General features: G+C 40.2%; 1 protein-coding gene across 1 annotated transcript in view; it reads left to right on the plus strand.

Moving 5' to 3' along the window:
- Nucleotides 1–18,721, plus strand: part of rnf31 (ring finger protein 31) — a 46,802-nt gene that overhangs the window by 18,990 nt on the left and 9,091 nt on the right. The window contains exons 14-19 of the mRNA XM_030074920.1: nucleotides 510–716; nucleotides 1,671–1,844; nucleotides 8,648–8,746; nucleotides 10,456–10,545; nucleotides 12,149–12,263; nucleotides 15,673–15,785. Of these exons, the coding sequence (XP_029930780.1) occupies nucleotides 510–716; nucleotides 1,671–1,844; nucleotides 8,648–8,746; nucleotides 10,456–10,545; nucleotides 12,149–12,263; nucleotides 15,673–15,785 (798 nt within the window). The remainder of the gene's footprint in view (nucleotides 1–509; nucleotides 717–1,670; nucleotides 1,845–8,647; nucleotides 8,747–10,455; nucleotides 10,546–12,148; nucleotides 12,264–15,672; nucleotides 15,786–18,721) is intronic.

Raw genomic sequence — 18,721 nt, forward strand, 5'->3', positions numbered from 1 at the left:
TTAGTATTCTGACCTAAAAATCAATCATATAGGTCCAATTCAGGAGCAAGTTAACTTCATGTTGATGACTTCTCTGTGTCAGGTTTCCCTTCGTCACTCAATTTTATCAGAAGTGAACTGACTTCCAGTAACTTGATAATAGATATTTTCCATAGCAGCCATTTTGACATGAAATAACAAATATTACTAATGACATTAATTAAGATTCTGTTTCATTCAGGTCTAACAGAGCCAGGGTCCTGCTGCTGTTCATGCTGGCTCACTGGAAAGTCTCAGCTACACTTACATGGAACTGAACCTTAATTAATGTCATTAGAAACACCAGTGTTTACCTTCTATTAATGTCAAAATGGCTGCTGTGACAAGGGTGTATTGTGTTGCTTGCAGTGTGGGCACACAGGAACATGTAACCTCCAATTACCCAATTTCTCCTCGGGGATCAAAAAAGTATGTCCGATTCTGATTCTGGTGATTCTGTAACATGTGTGTAATGCTTCCTTCCATTCCAGCGCATATGTCGGAGGCTACTCGCTGTGTACGACCTTCCTAGCTGGGGTCGCTGTGAGCTGGCGCTGTCCCTGCTGCTGGAACGTAATGCCCCCTACTCCCTGGAGGACGTAGTGCAGGCTGTACGGGAGTCCCACGACAGGGAGTTCATCAAGAGAGTCCTGGCAAAAGAATGTCCCATATGTCTCTCTGTCTTCCCTCATAATAAGGTACTAGGGCGGTGTCTGTTTACATGGGCACAGTCTTATCTGTCTAGTTGTGGCTTGTTGTGGTCAGGCAGACGAGGCAGCCTCTTGTTACCTTTCATGTTATTAGCATCTTTAGGCAAAACAAAAACTGCCTCTTCATGCACAACAATGCACGACACTTTGCAGAGTTGTCCAGTTCAGTCCAAAACAGTGCATACTGCAATACGAGCACAGCCTTCCCGATGGTGGCACTTAGGTGACCATACAATTTTTAAACGCTCATCAAAAATTTTCACTAAAAATTAGTCATGTGTGCAACAGGTGTGGCGTTTTCTGAGGATGTATCTTCAAATGAGAGAAATGTTATGTTCACTGCTGCATGGTGGAAATTACTTAATTTCTCATTTTTAACTACTTTTATACCATTTTTATTTTATTTTTTCTCACCTGTAAGTCCTCTGTTTCATTTCTAATATAAGGTTTAAAAAATGGCAAAAATTCAGCACAGTTACTTTTGTTAATTTGTTTAATTTGTAAATTGTACGGCACATGAACATTTGGTTTGTTTAGCAGAATATCACACCAATCTCAGTGAAAATAAATTAATATAATCTTAATATGATCTGGATGAGGTGTTTTTATTTTATCTGCAGAACTGAAAAACTTTGATGATGATGGAACATCTTGCATAACATGGCAAAATCTAAAGCTCTTGAAAGGCTCAGCACATTTAATTCATCTTCACCAAATTCTTATCTTCAGTGACTTCTATATCAGTTCATCATTCATTGTTTACAAATGTCTGATTTTATCAACTACATCCATATAAAAATTCCTCTGTCTGCCTTGTCTGTATTCTGGAAGATCATCCAAGTTATCTGTGAGAAATTTTTACAGTTTGTGATGAAACTATCCAGACACTTGTTGAAACATGCCACTTCCTTTTGCACTTTCTCTCACTCCCTCGCCTCTCAGATGCAGTCTCTGACGTCCTGCCAGTGTTCGGTGTGCTGCGGTTGTTTCCAGCAGCACTTCACCATCGCTGTGAGGGACAAACACATCCGAGACATGGTCTGTCCAGTCTGCTGGGAACCCGACATCAACGACCCTGAGCACCTCAACAGCTACTTCTCCACCCTGGACATCCAGGTAGGCGGGCAGAGAGGAGAGAAGAAGTCCAGACTCTCTGCGGTCCTAGTTTGCTCACATGGATGACAGATTAGTGATTTATGTAGGGTTGGGGTTAAACTTGCCCATACTTTGTGCAAACAACTGTACAATATATACAAACACATATTCACAAGTCTTGACAAACATGTAAAAATGAAATCAATACTGCATGCATAATGATACATATAAGAAAAGCTAAAAAAAACAAATAAAACAAAACCAAAGATCTCATCATTATCATATGTATGATAACAAAACTGCGTAGCCATGCCTGTACAATTATTAATCTACCTCAGTCTAACTCGCTTGTAATATAAGGATGGAATTCGTGTTTTTCAGTTGAGCATACCAAACTAGAGGGCAAATCAGAGAAAAATACATAACATTCAAACCAAAACATGAAGTTAATCAGTAACCCAATTTTCACCTTTGTGAAGTAATTCTCTCTTTTATTCCAATATTGGCAAAAAGCCATTTTCATAAGCCATAGTTTTTTCTAGCCTATAACACTATTTCAGATACTTTTAATATATTCAATTTTTATGGCTGAACATTGTTATAAAAATAAACATTTTACAACTCAAAAGAATTGTATTTAATGTGTTATGCTTGCAGATATAGAAGAGAATAGGAAGCTTTATTGTCATTATATAATAAATATGATGAGATTTTGAGTGCCACACCGTTTGGGCTTTAAAAACATATAATACAAGACAACAAACAACCAGCTTGGACACAAAACATATGCAGCTATATAATAGCTATAACAGCACTGATAAAATGATAAAATATATACAAAACAATAAAAGACAGAAGTTAAGAATATTGCATGGAGTGTTGCACATTATTGTTATTTAGTGTCCTTATAGCCCAGGGAAAGAAACTGTTGGGGGAGGAGTTTCTGTGATCCAATTTTGCTGAATTTTAACGTTTTTTTTTTTTGTTTTTTTTTTGTTTATTTGAGTTTTTATGTACAATACATGACCCAATCATGGCAATCCCCATCTTTCTCAATTCCTCATGTCAAGACAAAAAGAAAATGGGGTCAGTTGACTCTGTGTGATGTATGGTTCAGGAGCTATGTAGGTTTAAAGTTTTCATTTTTCGCAGTCGAAAATCCAGGATGGCCATAAAAGATGGCCCAAAAAATCATACATGGGACAAAAATTTGTGCTGTTAACATCAAAAATCATTTTCTAGACACCTTAAGGATTACAAAAAGCTAGGTTAGAAAAATATATCTTTCGGGTGCATGGGACCCCCACCTCCCTACCAGACTAGTGAGTCTGGAGGTGCGGGCTTTCAGTGACCTGTAGCACCTGGTCAAACAGATGATGTGCTGGGTGGGAGGAGTCTTTGAGAATAGATCTAGAGCTTCTGAGGCATCAGGAGCTGGAGATCTCCTCTGAGGAGGGCAGAGGGCAGCCAGTAATCCTCGGGGCTGTGTTTATGACCCTCTGCAGAGCCTTCCTGTCTGCAGCCGAGCTCCCCGACTACCCCGCTGTGATGCAGTCCGTGAACACGCTCTCGATTGTAGAGCGATAGAAGGTCTCCAGCAGCTTCTGTTCTAGTTTGTTTTTCCTGAGAATTCTCAGGAAGCGCAGTCGCTGCTGAGCCTTCTTCTGGGCCTATCTCCCTGTAAGACTGTCAAAGGCAGGATGTGCAATGAAAAGTGATGTGATTCTAACTATTTTTGCAATGATTATATTTTATTTTTCATTGCAAAATCTACACATTGGTGATGTTACTATGTTATAAAAGTGCAGCATTTTTTGTGACATTCACACCAAACAATAAGATGAAATTACAACCTACCTCTTTTGTGACCAGTTAGCTAGCCAAATGCAGTTCAAGCCTCAAGCTCATAACCTGGATTTTTGCACATGCGTGCTTCAAAAATCGGGGGTTGATAGATTGATGGACTCATGTAGGGACATTCAGTGTTCCTTGCCAGCCCAGTTTGGTCGAGGCCACTCCACTTGCTCTCACAATGCTCGGATATTAAAATCATTATACTCGTTGGCACTAATGACGCTCCCCAGCAGCGATCTGAAGAGCTCAAGCAAGATTTCCTCAGACTTTCTAAGCTCCCAGAACTCAGTTTGAAGGAGTTTGACTGTGGCCCCATTCCCTCTTGGGGCTGCAGAGTGGGGTGCTTCACGAGAGTACACTTCACTTTCATTCCTGGCTCCAGTTTCACTGCAGAGTGGACAAATTTAATCTGTTCTTGGCGTAAACTACATTTTTTAAAGAGGACAGTTTACATTCAAACTGACTTGGTTCTCACTTGCTGCATGCCATTATTCTTCTCAACACTGTAATAAGCTCAGCTGTGTGGCTGTTGTCATATTCCAGTACACTTGTCACAAACTCTTGGACCCTCACAGTACATGACTTTGTAACCACTGATCCATACTCTAGTTCCCCCTGCTGGGCCACCATCATAGCAAACGGGAATCACTCTCAGGCTAGAGACCAGGTTGTTCCACCGTCTTGCGTGATGGCTCCCCCTGTTGGCCTTTAGTTTTTCTGCTTCAATTCACCGGTTTAGGGGTAATAAGAGATCACTGCACTATATTAACTGTTTGCCTGGTCTCCAACTCCCTGTCCTGTCACCCGCCTCTCTAAAATGTGGCCTGTTAATTGTCTGATCCCTTTCCAATAAGTCCTTTAAGGAAGTGTACAGTGATTTTATAACTTGTAATTGCCTGGACTTTTTTTTTTTTTTTTGTATCTACTGAGATTTGGCTCATTTTAAATGATACTGTTCCCTTAATTGAGGCTATCCCTGATAAAATTTTCATTCTCCTCTGGCATTTGGGTCAGGTTGGTGGCACTAGTGTCATCCATAAAGATAGTTTTAAGTGCCCTTTTATGTCTTTTGATTCTTTCAACTCTTTTGAAGTATGAAGTTTTTTTTAGATTACTGCTCCAGTTCCTCTGCTCTATATACTTTTATACAGACCTCTGAAGCTAAATGCTTTTATTCATGAATTGTCTGAATTGTCTCTCTCTTGTTATACCCAAATACGATAGACTGCTCATACTTGATGATTTTAGTATCCATATATGCCGTCCTTCTCATCAGCCTTCCCTTGATTTCCTGGATCTTAGCGAGTCGTTTAGCTTAAATCTGATTGTTAAAGGTGCCCCACACAACCTTGTTGAGTTATTTTTTTTGTCTCAGATCATAAACCTAGTGGTTTAATCTCCACCCACCGGTAAGCTGTGTGCCACTGTCCTGTCATGTGTTCTTAATGCGGATTCTGTCAGTAAATTCTATTTTCTAACACTATAACTTTGAGCTCTGTTATGCAGTAACAGTGCCCCGATGCCCTGGATAATTGTTTCGGCAGTATCTGCCTCTCTATCCTTTACCACATTGCTCCTCTCAAAGTCAATGAAAAAGTCTAATTCTTCCCGTAGCTAAATGAGCACACTCGGGCCCTTAAGAGTGTAAGCAGAGAAGCAGAACATAAATGGAAGGCTTATAGGTTGCTAGTTTCCCTTGACCTCCAAAGAAGTCACTTATTCAACTATCAGACTGCAGCATTTTTATTTTTCCAGTTTGATTTCCAGAAATTAACTCCAAAGTCTTATTTAAGGTCATTGATTCTGTTGTAAGCAGTTCCATCAACCCTAATACTGAACCTAGCCCGGAATCAGTGGAAGAATTTCCAAATTATGTTGTTAAAAAGGTAGAGAACATAAGGAGTCTGATTGTATCAGACAAGCATGCACTATCTGCCCCCACCAACACTGCAGTGCTGACTCAATTTCAGCCAATTTCCCACTCAGTCCTAGAAACCACTGTCTCTCTTATTAAATCATCTTCCTAGCTCAATATTATCCCCTCTAAACTCTTTAAAGACATATTGCCCACCGTCAGTTCCTCCATTCTGTCAATTATTAATTGGTCCTTGCCCACTGTTATTTCTCCTTGTCATTTTAAACATGCAGCTGTACAACCCCTGTTAAAGAGGCCTAATTGTTCAGGAATAACCACACTATTTCCAAAATTTCTTTCTTATCCAAGGTCTTGGAGAAGGTTATTGCCTCACATAAGCAGAGTGCTAACCGCATTTTCGCTAACTGTCAGTCTGGTTTCAGAGCTCTACACAGGACTCAGACGGCTTTAGTTAATGTGACACTGTTACTGATTTCCATTTATACACTACTCACAAAAAGTTAGGGATATTCGGCTTTCGGGTGAAATTTCAGGATGAACCTAAAATGCATTATAACCTTTACAGGTGAACTTAATGTGACCTTCTGTAAACTTTTGAATGCACATGTCCAACTGTTCAATGCTTCAGTACTTTTTGCACAAGTTGCTGTTCTCTAACAAGGAGTTTAACGGCAAAATTCACATCAATTCACTTTCTCCAGACCTGAATCCCATAGAAAACCTATGGGATCAGCTGAGTCGCCGTGTAGAGGCTCGGAGCTCTGTACCCCAGAACCTCAATGTCCTGAGGGCCGCCCTTCAAGAAGAGTGGGATGCCATGCCTCAGCAGACAATAAGTCCACTTGTGAACAGCATGAGACGTCGTTGTCAAGCTGTAATTGATGCTCAAGGGCACATGACAAGTTATTGACACTGACATTTTTTGTTGTGGTATATCCACCACTGTTGTTGGCTTTTGTTTCAAGAAATTGTTTGAGATGAGGAAATCACCAGTGCATGCTTCTACTTAAATGCCCTACTTTCATGATATAATATCACTGTAGCGCGAACTTTTTATATTTTCCATAAATTTCACCCAAAAGCCAGATATCCCTAACTTTTTGTGAGTAGTGTATGTTGGTACTTATGGCAACTCACTCATTAGTAAGAATAATTTATGGTACGATTGTTATGCTGATGACACCAGGTTATATGTCCCATTACAGTCCAGCATTTGTAGCAGCCTAACCCAGCTTACTGAGAACCTTTTTGATATCAATAGCTGGGCTTCTCAAAACCCCCTCAAACTTGACGATGACAAAACAGAAATTCTCTCATACTCAGTTCTTTCAGTCAGATAGCCTGCAATCAGGGAGCATTTTCACATAACATTGAGCGATCTGCAAGAAATTGTGTTTTTTTTATTTGATTCTGTTCTCTGTTTTGATGAGCAGATAAAGAGGGCTGTTCAGTCCTGTTTCTTTCAACTTAAAAATTAGATGGGTTTTTTTTAATCTTTTTAGTATTTGCACAGGGTCGTCTACATCATATCTAATCAGAAGCTGTAGCATTTCTTCATTATTGCAGTGTTTGAACTATATACCAAGTAAGGCAATGTATTTCCTTGTTGCTCCATGTGAACAGTCAGTTCATTTGGTTCATGTTGCTTCTGTGGTTGTTTTGGTCTGCCCCTGAGTACAATTGCTGGTCTCACACCTGCCCTAACAAACCGCACCAAGGGGATAAATGCACCAGTGTTTGCAAAGGGCTGGGAAATATATTGACATTATGTCAATATCATGATTTGTGACCAGATATTGTCTGGGATTTTAGATATGGTAATATTGTGTTATAGCATAAATGTTGCCTTTTCCTGGTTTTAAAGGGTGCATTATAGTAATGGAATGCAGTTTTCTGAAATTATTAGGCTGTTTTAATATTTGTCTCTAGCTGCTTGGTAATAATATCCAGATTACTTAAGATTGTTTTTAAAAAAAAATCTTGGATGTAAATATCTTATGAAGGCATCAGTAGTCTTCCCTAAAATATTGTCACAATATCAATACTGAAGTATTCATTCAAAAATATATAATATAATCACCCAGCCCTTATATTTAATTGTCAGACCAAACAAAGCAGATATGAAAACGTGTTCTTATTAGCCAAAACTAGAACAGTCAGGGCTGTGTTTGTTGGATCCTGCCCTGAACAATGCAGGCTACCTCTACCTGTGTGTGACGGCTGCCTCACTGAACTGCTGCGGCTTTCTGGCATTTGGTGTCCACACAGACAACAGTGCTGCAGTGCTGCTACTGACAGCCCTACCTTTTCAGTTGAGTTTCCCTCTGATAATGGCCAAGGTCATTTTTTTATATCCCTAGAAAGGGAGGCCTTAGCAACACAGGACCAAGTCTGGCATGTTCAGCATCTCTGAAAACCCTGACAGGCATAGCCCCCACCTTCTCCATGGAATTACTTAAATAGTTTGGAAAGACTTCGGTTTTTTTTTTCATGTCTGAGACATGAATATCAGATATAGGCATTAGTGAAAGGTGTGTAATGTTACTGGTAGCAGATCATTTCCCAGTCTATTTTTGCTGAGAGCTGCACGCCTCACGCAGAGAAAATAAGGTCCACAGCAAAACTTTAGTTGATGTGCTGCCTCAGTGATGTTGAGCCGCACCTGAGAAGTTCTCCTCATGCAGGCTGTGCAGCTGCTCTAATCTGTTAATATGGACACCGAAATGAAAATCAATAGGTTCCGCGGCACACACGCACTGTTCAGGTAGACAGTAATGAATGACAGGCATAATGAAGCAGGGCTGCAAGAATAGAGACCTGTTCCACAAACTAAGGTGCAATGTCATCAACCATATTATACTGTGTTGTGTCATATGGTTACATGCAGGAAGACCCCTCCACAAACGGGAAGTCAAGAAAGGAAAATGCACAAATTTGGTCTGATGTTGTCCTTAAAATTCAGTTATTTGTTGCTGTTATTTGTGGCCCCAAATGTGCAAAAATGTCATAGTGCAGCTTTTAAATTTAGTTTTCTGATTTAGTACCAGTGGGGAGAAGAGGTCCTGGTGCATTAATGCTTAACGGTGTGTTTCAGCTGCGAGAGTGCCTGGAGCCAGAGGTTTATGAGCTCTTCCATAACAAGCTGACAGAGCAAGCTCTCATCAAGGACCCCAAGTTCCTCTGGTGCAGTCACGTGAGTAGATGAGCAGTCACTGCTACTTTTGTCAACAAACACAATGAACAATGTCACCAGTGGGCAATCAATTTGAGAACGCTGAGGTGATTTTTATATTAAATTATTTAGACAGGGCATACCTTTACATTCTCCTCTTATCACCTTCTCCATCACCTCCCTTCAGCCCATCACAGCTTACACAAATTGGATTGGATTATGTAAACACACAGATTCTCAAAACGTTTGAGTACTGGCTGTAGAGATGATCCAAGAACTATGAAAAAAATTTAGGTAACACTTTGTTTTAGGGCACACCAATTAGCCATTTATTAGCTGTTTTATTAGTGTGAATATTAGTAATTTTTAGTTCTGCATTGGTCGTTAACTACCTTGCATGCCTTGTTCCATATAAAGCCTATAACTAAGCCTGTAATTAATGCTGCCTAACAAGTATTAAGTAAGTAGTTGTGCCTAAATTTAACTGTTTATATCAATTGCCTTTACATAATCATATTTACTCCTGTCTAAGCACAGTGTAGCTGATGACTGTATCCAATAAGTTAATGCATATAATTAACAATGAATCCAAGTAGTGTCATTAAGAGGATTATAGTACGCTATCATGATACATGCAGCTGTTTTTCTGATCTTTTTTATTTTCATACATATGGCTATTCTTGTATCTACCCTTCTATAGTGTGTAGCATTCTGTTTGCTGCCCTGTCTCTTTTATTTCATTTCCTCTCCCCTGTGGTTCTCTCTCCCCTTTTGTTTTACTGTCCGTCGTTAATGGTGATGTTTTTGTTGTTGGTTTTGTCTGTCTGGTAGGTCCATTAAGGTGGAACGTTTTTGTGCCTGAGTTTTTATTTTATCCACCACCCTCTCCCCCAAGTGGCTAACCTTTTGCCACACCGTTGTTGTGAATAAGGGTTTGTTCTCAAGAGGCCTCCCTGGTACAGTGAAGGCTAAATAAATAAAAATGCCGTGTCAGGCTTTGAGTTACTGCTGTTTCTTGTGGGATTATCAACTTTTCCCCAAATCTGCTGCTATTTTCCAGTCAGCCCACCCTTAGCTGACCTACAGTACGCTTAACAGGATATTCCTTTCTCTTATAGTTGTTTCTCCCTCACAGACAAAGGTTTGCAGCCTTTTTTGTCCTATGCCTATGATAGTAAAGATCCTCTTCTACCTGACTAAGATAGACTTAGATCTTTGCAGAGATGATAACACAGAGGTTACATTATGTGCCACAGGGACAGATTTGGTGATACAAAACTTTATGCTGCTTCTACTATTCTAACTGCACAGGTCCGACTTCCTGCTACTTTACCTAGTCAGAGTCAAGGAACATATAAAGAAGGAAGGGATTATATGGCATAGCAACAGCGCTCCATGCTTGCCCTGGTGGCTGGTGCCAGAAATACTGAAGTCAATGGTACAGGCATGAGCTAGCCGCCTATTATGTAGAATTATGAATGTGAAAGGGGTCGATTGTGACATGCACTTTTTCATAAAAAAGTAATAAAATAAATAAAATGGATATCCAGGATTGCGGTCCAAGCAGATAGCCAGTTGTCAAAATATCCATCATGCACTTCCCTGGTTCCTATGGCCAATTTCTTTCCATTAAAACAGCAAACTTGTTTGTATAATTATCAGTTCAAGTCTTAATTCCTACTTTTATTCCTACTTCTCCATTCTACTTTTCCTGTCCTGTCCTCTCCCAGTGTTCATATGGATTCATCTACGATGGAGACCAGCTCAAGGTCACCTGCTTCCAGTGTCGCAACAGTTTCTGCGCTCAGTGTAAAAAACCTGTAAGTACTGTGTGTGTATGTTAACACAATGGCCCTTCTTTCTGTCTTGCATGCTTCTTCTTATTATTATTATTCTGTACATTTCTTTGCTTGTCTGTAACTTGAAAACCATTCAACCAACACATGCTGTTCATACATCGAAACGTGCAGAATTTGCATCGTGCATAGTGCAGTTTAAAAGGCTTTTTAGACATTTTTGTCACTTATCTCCACCCACATTTTTTATGCTACAAAGACATTCCATATGCCAAACCTTGTGGAATTCTTTGTAGATTTATGATATTACTTCTGTTATTGATACTCCCCACTTTTTGAGTTATTAAAGATGAATTAGTTATCTATACATCTCTGTCTATCTATCTATCTATCTAGAGAGATAGATAGATAGATTTGTTCCTGGATTGTGACAAACTCAGACTTCACCATCTCTTTGGCAATTTCAAGATGCAATTCTACCTTTTCTATCTTTTCCTGAAATTCAGAAGATGTCCAAATGATAAGCAAGTTGTTTTTCCAGAAGACATTTTGTGCGCCTTCATCTCCATGTTCCCTGTAGAAAAATGCCCATCCGGTCTTGTTTTCCTCCACAGCTCCCACTTCAGGTCTTACTGTTTTTTGTTTCCAGTTGAAAACTGGGTTATGAACCATTTTATTCTTTGGTCAAAATGCTAAGAACGGTTCAAAATTACATTCACGAACTAGAACTGAACTAGTTCCTGGTTGGTCAGAAATGCCTAATCTTGCCTGTGACTCTAATATATGCAGCCCACTCCAACTTGCTACTACACTGTGGGATGTTTTATGACGCAGTATGCATATTAAAATTAGACAGGCCTCCTTCTGATTGATTTTTTTTTTTTTTTTTAATAGTAAGCCAATTATCATATTTTGACTCTCTTTAGCCTCCATATTTTTTTTAACTTGCTTTCAGTCACCAGCAGGCATTCGTAAATGCAGATGCATTCATCAGCCAGTGTTTGAAAAAGCTGTTTTATGCATCTTCAAAGTTTTGACTGGTAGAAGGCCAAATTCATCAGTCTTTAAAGGCCACAAAAATGAAACAACGACTGGGGCTTTAGTTGCTGTGAAAAACACTTGAAACACACACACACACACACACACACACACACACATCGAGGAATGACTAACATTCGGCAGGTGGCAAATACTACCTACCTACTACAATTCAAACAGATTGTTAGAATTGTTTGCTATAATCAGCATATGATGTCCTCCACACCCCCGCTGACCTGTCTCTAAGGATTCTTACATTACTGGTAAATGTTCTGACCACAAACTGGTTGTCAGCTTCAGGTGTCTCTGCTTCTTTTCAGTGTTGTGTTTGCCTGCTGTTCAGTCTTGTGAGCCATGGTGAAGGTCCATGGCAGAAACATGTTGGCTGTTTTTAATATTTTAAGTATGATTTAGCCAGTTTAATAAATGCTTTGCCTTGGAAGTTTTTATGATACAATTTCACATAAAACAAGGTTTGCTATTACCATCCTCCAGTGCCTAGTATTACTAAGGGACAGTGTGTGTCCATATTTGAGGTGTTTCTCTGTGCACTAAGTCTGTATCTGTATTGTCCATTGTCTTTCTGCAGTGGGAGTCTCAGCATGCAGGTCTGTCTTGTGAACAGTACCAGTCATGGAAGAGGGAGAACGATCCAGAGTACCAGAGGCAGGGACTGGCTGGATACCTTCGAGACAATGGCATCAGTAAGTGCACACACATACACACACCCATACACATACACACAGCATTCCTACTTTTAACGTTTGTAACTTTGCAGCAGCAGACATTTAAAGCACAATTCTTTATGAACCTGTTTTTCATTCAGCAGTGGTGCAATTGTGGCAGTAAAACTGGTTTTATTTGCTAATCTACCTAATGATGATGAAGTAGAGTGAATTGATTTTTATGTTAAACTGACTGCATTTCTATAGCACTTTTCTCTTCTACAGCCACTCAAAGCGCTTTGCAACATATGCCTCGCATTCACACGCATTCACACACACACTGATGGCAGAGTGTGGCCTGTAAGCTGCCAAGCTGCTCATCAGGAGCAGTAAGGGGCTGAGTGTCTTGCTCAAAGATACTTCAGCATGCTCTCTGGTGGAGCCAGGGATTGAACCAGGAACCCTCAGATTACTAGATAACTGCTCTAACCTCTGATTGGTCCATTAAAGCATTGTGTGGTCTGGTATTTCTGAATAACCAACCTCTGTTGGTTGTTCAAGGCCATTCTCAAGCTGTGACCTCATTACTGTATCTGTTCAGTCTAAATGAATGCACTTTATCAAAGAAAGCCTTGCTGTGTTTGTGTGTTGTAGACGAGCTCCATGTACAGAAAGAAGAAAGCTCAGTAGCTGACTGGCTAAGAAACATTACGACTGTTAACCTGCGTTAACTGGATTACTGGGCACCAACCGTAAAACAGGACACCAACACTAACCCTCAAAAAAAAAAAAAAAAAATAATAATAATAATTTCCTTGCATGATAAAATTTGAATGGAGGCAGCTCTACAAGCCATGTATTGATTGGGATAATCCACTTCAGTGCGGTGTTGCATCAGTTTTTCAAGTGAATTATTGCTAACTTAATACTAGATGACTGCTGGCACCAGTGTGTTTACACTCCATGACACACATGTGCAGGTGTGTTACACAGGTGAAGTAGACCATCTAGCCCATTAAAGACCAATCCTGTTACCAAGATTGCAACTGACAAAGAACTCTTGCCTTCATCCAGGGTTCATAGATGAACCATAGTTGCAAAACAAGTCTCAGAAACAATTCTTGCTCCTTGCAGTCTGCGTGGTCTAGGCAGCATCAAGAGTGATATTACATAATTGCAGCTTGGGCGACTGTGCACAGTGGGTCCGTAGAGTGTCTCGGAGTGGACTCACACACCACTGACACTGACACAGAGGCTGTGTTGTAGCGATTGGCTGTATCACTGCTCTAAAAGAAAGGCAAAGAGTGAATTATACTGTATCACAATGGCAAAGGCTCAGACACTCACTTGACTCTCTCAAGTTGCTTTAACCACAAGAATTGATTGACATCTGCAGAGACCGGATGCACTCTCCATGCTGGAAACACCGCAAACCCTCAACAGAAGCAGAAATAAATTTCATCCTGTCATTCCTCCCACCACCATAACACATAAATGACGTGTCTTAATTCTAAAATTCAGCTATTGTGTTAAGACAAATTTTCAGGGCCCACACAGGTCACATTTGTAAAAATCCTGATTTCTCACAGGGGTTGGAAGACATTCAATGCCACCCAGTTAAAATGAAAAGCAGAAAACCTTTCGGGAAGGTAAGAGGGGTTAGTTCTTAGAGTGATCCCCGATCCATCAAAATTTGAATGGAAGCACGTTTGGTCAACAGCCGTGACATGAACATCACCAGCATACTTTCCTGATGCCATAGCAAGAAGGAAGGCGTTTTTTTGTTTTTTGTTTTTTTTCCACATTCATCTGCTCCAGGGGTTTGAATGGGGTTAAACACAATGACGCCAGCATGATAGGCAAGTCCCATGTGGGGATGTGGCTGCGCCCCCATGAAAAAACAATTTGCATGTGAGACCCCATGGTGAGACGTCAGGCACAAAAGCACTGCACAAGCACTGCCAGTCTTTGACATTTCGGGCTGTATGTGTTCTCCAGCTTTGTTAGGCATTACAGGAAGAAGCCCAGTTCTGTTGCCCTGACCAGGGGAAAGAAAATAGGTGATCACCTCAATCACCTGGCTATGCATAGCCCAACAACAGTGCCCAAAACTAGGAGAAAAGGAGGTCCACCGTCAAGTCAGCTTAATTATTCTTAGTTTTATTCACCCAGTTTCACACACATGTTACAATGTGTGTCCTCATCAGTGTATGACAAGAGAACAATACACTACAAGCAGTCATAAACACAGGATCACACATATCACAGAGATCAGGTGGAGTTAGTTTTCACTGACAAAGGGTCATATGATCATCCTCATTCACTGACATTAAACAGACAGGTAGGATGCAACCTGACACCTCGAGCACCGAGTACCACTCATTCATCAAGGCTGCCCTCCACCGCCTGAACAGAATATGTGGGAAAAACTATAGGATCGGCCAATCAAAATGCGATAAAAAGGGAGAGAGATCAAAGTCCTCATTTAAGCCTGAGGGACACCTAGCTTTTAAATTGAGCATGTAAACACTGCATATGAAGAAGGACATAGATCATATTCGCATTGCAATGAATGATGAATGAATGAAGAATGATTTGTTCATTGTAGGAGTGCCAGTCATTTTGAAAATTTTGCAGACATGACAGATGTCATTTATACCCAACAGAGGAGAATCATTTATACCCAGGAGTCAACCCAACTGGTTCTACTCATGTAGCTTTGGTGGTTCACCACTGCTCAATGAAAATAGAAAGACTCAGTAACACACACACACACACAACAGACCTTTTTCACAGCAGCCATTTTGACATGAAATAGCAGGGTAAACACAGGTGTTACCTAACATAATGACGTTATTAAAGGGTTACTTGCATTGACCTAAATATCAGATAACAATAAATAACAGAACCTTAATTGATGTCATTAGTAGCACCTCTGTTTATTGTGTTTTCTACTTTAAATTCCAAATAAATAAGACTGTTTTCTGTAGAATATATAGAATGTTGTATTGCACTTGCTGTACCCATACTGGTACTATATTGCAATATATTTGGTAGCAGTACTCCAGTACCATACTGGCTCTACTGCAGTATAATATCAGTATTGCAGAGCCCACACTAGTCCTACTATGTTATAGTATGACATCATTTTTCTTTCCATCAGAATACATGTGTAGTCCTACCAGCAGTCTGCACATGTATTCTCAGTGATGAAAAGAGTACTACAAATTGCATCTCAAGTAGAGGTATTAGACTGAAATATTTTTTCACTAATGTACTGACACTGACTGTTGTTCTCTCTCTTTCTCTCCCTTTGTTTCTCTGTTCTGTCTTACTCCCATCTCTTTCTTGCCTCATCACCTCCCTTCTTACTTGTCTCTCTGTACCCCTGCCTGTCTTGCATTCTCTTGGTGACACTGTCATTCATCCTTCCCGTCCTTCTCTCCAGCTTGTCCTAACTGTCGTTTCCAGTATGCACTTTCTAAAGGAGGCTGCATGCACTTCTGCTGCTCTCAGTGTCGCTACCAGTTCTGCAGTGGCTGCAACAACCCTTTCCACACCGTAAGTCTGCCGTATCATCTTATGCACACATACAAGCACTTGACCGTATCACATTTTCATGTTCTATTTATCATGCCCAAAAATAGTAGTCGCCTCCATCCGTTCACGGCATGCTTCATGTTTACTAATGCTCATTGTTAAACTTGGAACACTTAATACTCAGTATAGCAGCCAGTGTTTGCCTACCCATCCTCTTATCTCTGGAACCAGAGATGCTGCTTCTACTAACCCTTTGAACCATAGCAGCCCATGTTTGGACTTTTATTTCGCCCTTTTAACAATCTTTCTGCAACTTTTTGGTAATTTTATAGAAATTTAATTTTAAATATATAATTATAAAAACCTTTTCTTTTACTGTTTTTAGATAATATTATGATATAATTTTTGCTAAATTCTATGGTACGTTTCTGTTTTGTTTTTAAAGCTAATTTAGATAGATAGATAGATAGATAGATAGAAATTTATTTAAGTATCATTTATTTCTTTATTTATTTGTATACACGTATATACACCCACACGTATAAACTGTGAACCTACTTATTTTCACTGTCAACTGAGGGATGCTTTCTAGATCTGGACCAACACATCCTCTCCCACCTTAGCTTAGATAATATTAACACAGAAATCTGGAACCCACTGTAGGGCTGTGTTCCGGTTGCTACATGTCAAGGCTCATTCTGTCTGCTGTGTATACAGTGTGTACATGGCTGAATATGTCTGAAACGTGTGGCTCATGCGTAGCATGGCTGTGTGTGTGTTTGACTGTCTCTCTTTCTCAGACACTTGTGCAATGTTTCTACCTGGCAGGTGGACATTGGTGCTTCTATGGACATTAGTGTCAACCTTGGTCCCATTTCCGATGCAGTGTTTATATACATGGCAGTGGATGCAGACGCAGCCCTGTCTCTTGTGGTAGTTAGTCCTGGTCAATGTCCCATCCCTGTCTTCCTGGCTTCAGACATGGGCACTGCCCTTCTTTGTGTGGCCATGTGTACTAACAGTGGCCTGACTGCTATACTACATTGTGCATCTCTTTGCATCATCTGTTGTGCCACAGTGTCAATTCCATTGTTATTGTCCATGTTACTGCCCGTTTAACTGTTTGTCCCAGCACCAATTGCATGCTCAGCTGTGCTGGTGAGGGAGCTCTCTTTCACTTAGCCTGCCCAAGGTTACCTCAGTTCTTTTTCCCTAATAATGTTCAGGACTTTTTCCATGCATGCACTGAGGGTCTGAGGTTGGTGTTGCTAGGTAGACCACACTGTATAGGCTAGGTAAGCTTGCTGTGTCCTGCTAGAATCTGCCAATGTGCTAAAGGGCTATGTAAACAAATAAGCTTGAACTTGAGGTCTACACATACAGTAGTAATTTTGATCAGTATCAGAATATTGCAGATTTAAGGTACTAATTGGCAATCTTGTTTTTTTCCATGAATGATTTTGACTCCACCTTTGGTGTCAAATGCTTGTTGCTCTGTGTTTCTGCATTGCACTTCCCAAATACCATATGTCAATGCAAAAGCCCTGTGGCCAGTACTATGATGTCTACATTTGATATCATTAGGATTTTATCAACACCAATGTTATTGATCCTTCTTATTGATACAATAGTTATCAATACTGTACTGATGCAGTGACTCATGATCCTGTGTGATTTTTGCCCACTATAAGAGCAGTGACAAAAAATTCCAAAATGTTGGAATATGATGGTTCCAGACAGCATTGGGGGATCAGGATGATACCTGTTGTCCTTGTTACACAATGCAAGCAAAGACTTGTCGTTTTCATGGCAAATTTGATAATTTGTCTGGGACTATCTGGGAGGCAGTGTGTGATTTGTGCATGGCCTTACATATACCGTGTTTCACACACATTTTCAAAGCTCTGCCTGTCAGCCAAACCTGTCAAGTGACTCTGTCTGGATGAATCAATGAAGTGGTTCAGACGTCATCGGTCAAACGTTTTTTTTTTTTTTTCCTAATCCTGTTTTCAGCCTCAGGAGAAAAAAAAGCCCCATCAAGTTCAAGGCATGCTTCAGAGCCTCGGTATCAGGCGTAACATCACAACTAGTGGGTGTCAGTCCAACCTGAGAAGTAGTCTCTCTGCTTGGCTTCCCTTTAATGGGATTTTAGGATGCTTGGTGCTTTCTCTGCATGTCCCAGTGTGAATTCCACAGTCACTTATGGATAGCATTTGATTGAAGCCCTGCTATTTAAAGGACCATACCAATGATTTTTGCATGTTTAGTCTAATATCTACAAAATGTATATACTTCATTTTTCCCATAGCAAGCAGTTGTATTTTAGCTCCAGTATCATTTTCCTTCCTTTAAGCCATTGGTTTCCATTCATTCCACTGCGATATGAAAATGAACTTTCAGATAGAAAGCGACCGATTAATCGGCTGACCGATAGTATCGGCCAGGTGACAGGTGCTGACAGGTGCGCTGCACACAGACTGCCATATATAGCAGCCAGCTGACATTCCACTCCAGCTGTCAGTTTTCTGAAGAAGGAGGAAGTTACCTCCGAAACTGTCAGGGTAAATAAACATCCCTTAACCTATGTCTGATTAAAAGAAACCAAAACGTCTTTTGATTAAACGGAAGACATGATGAATGCTGTGATTTTGAGTTGTGAGTTAAAAAGGCTGATAATACAGCAAACCTTTTTTCACCTTAAAACTCCAAGTGTTGTGTGTTATGTATTGAATTTGTGTGTCATTCAATATGGGATGTATTATGTTGCCATATATGTCCTTTGTGAGGGTTTTGTACACATAATTAAACTGACTTGACTGACTTAAAATCTTAAATGCCAGGAGAGAGACCTGGCTGGCACCCCAAATAAACACAAAACTAGTCCTTAAAAAAAAAAAAAAACTGTCACAAACTGGCACAGGCTTTGATTTTCCTGGAAGGTGCACCCCAACACAAGG

Source organism: Myripristis murdjan, chromosome 17 (genome assembly GCF_902150065.1).
Source record: "Myripristis murdjan chromosome 17, fMyrMur1.1, whole genome shotgun sequence".
NCBI classification, from domain to species: Eukaryota; Metazoa; Chordata; class Actinopteri; order Holocentriformes; family Holocentridae; genus Myripristis; species Myripristis murdjan.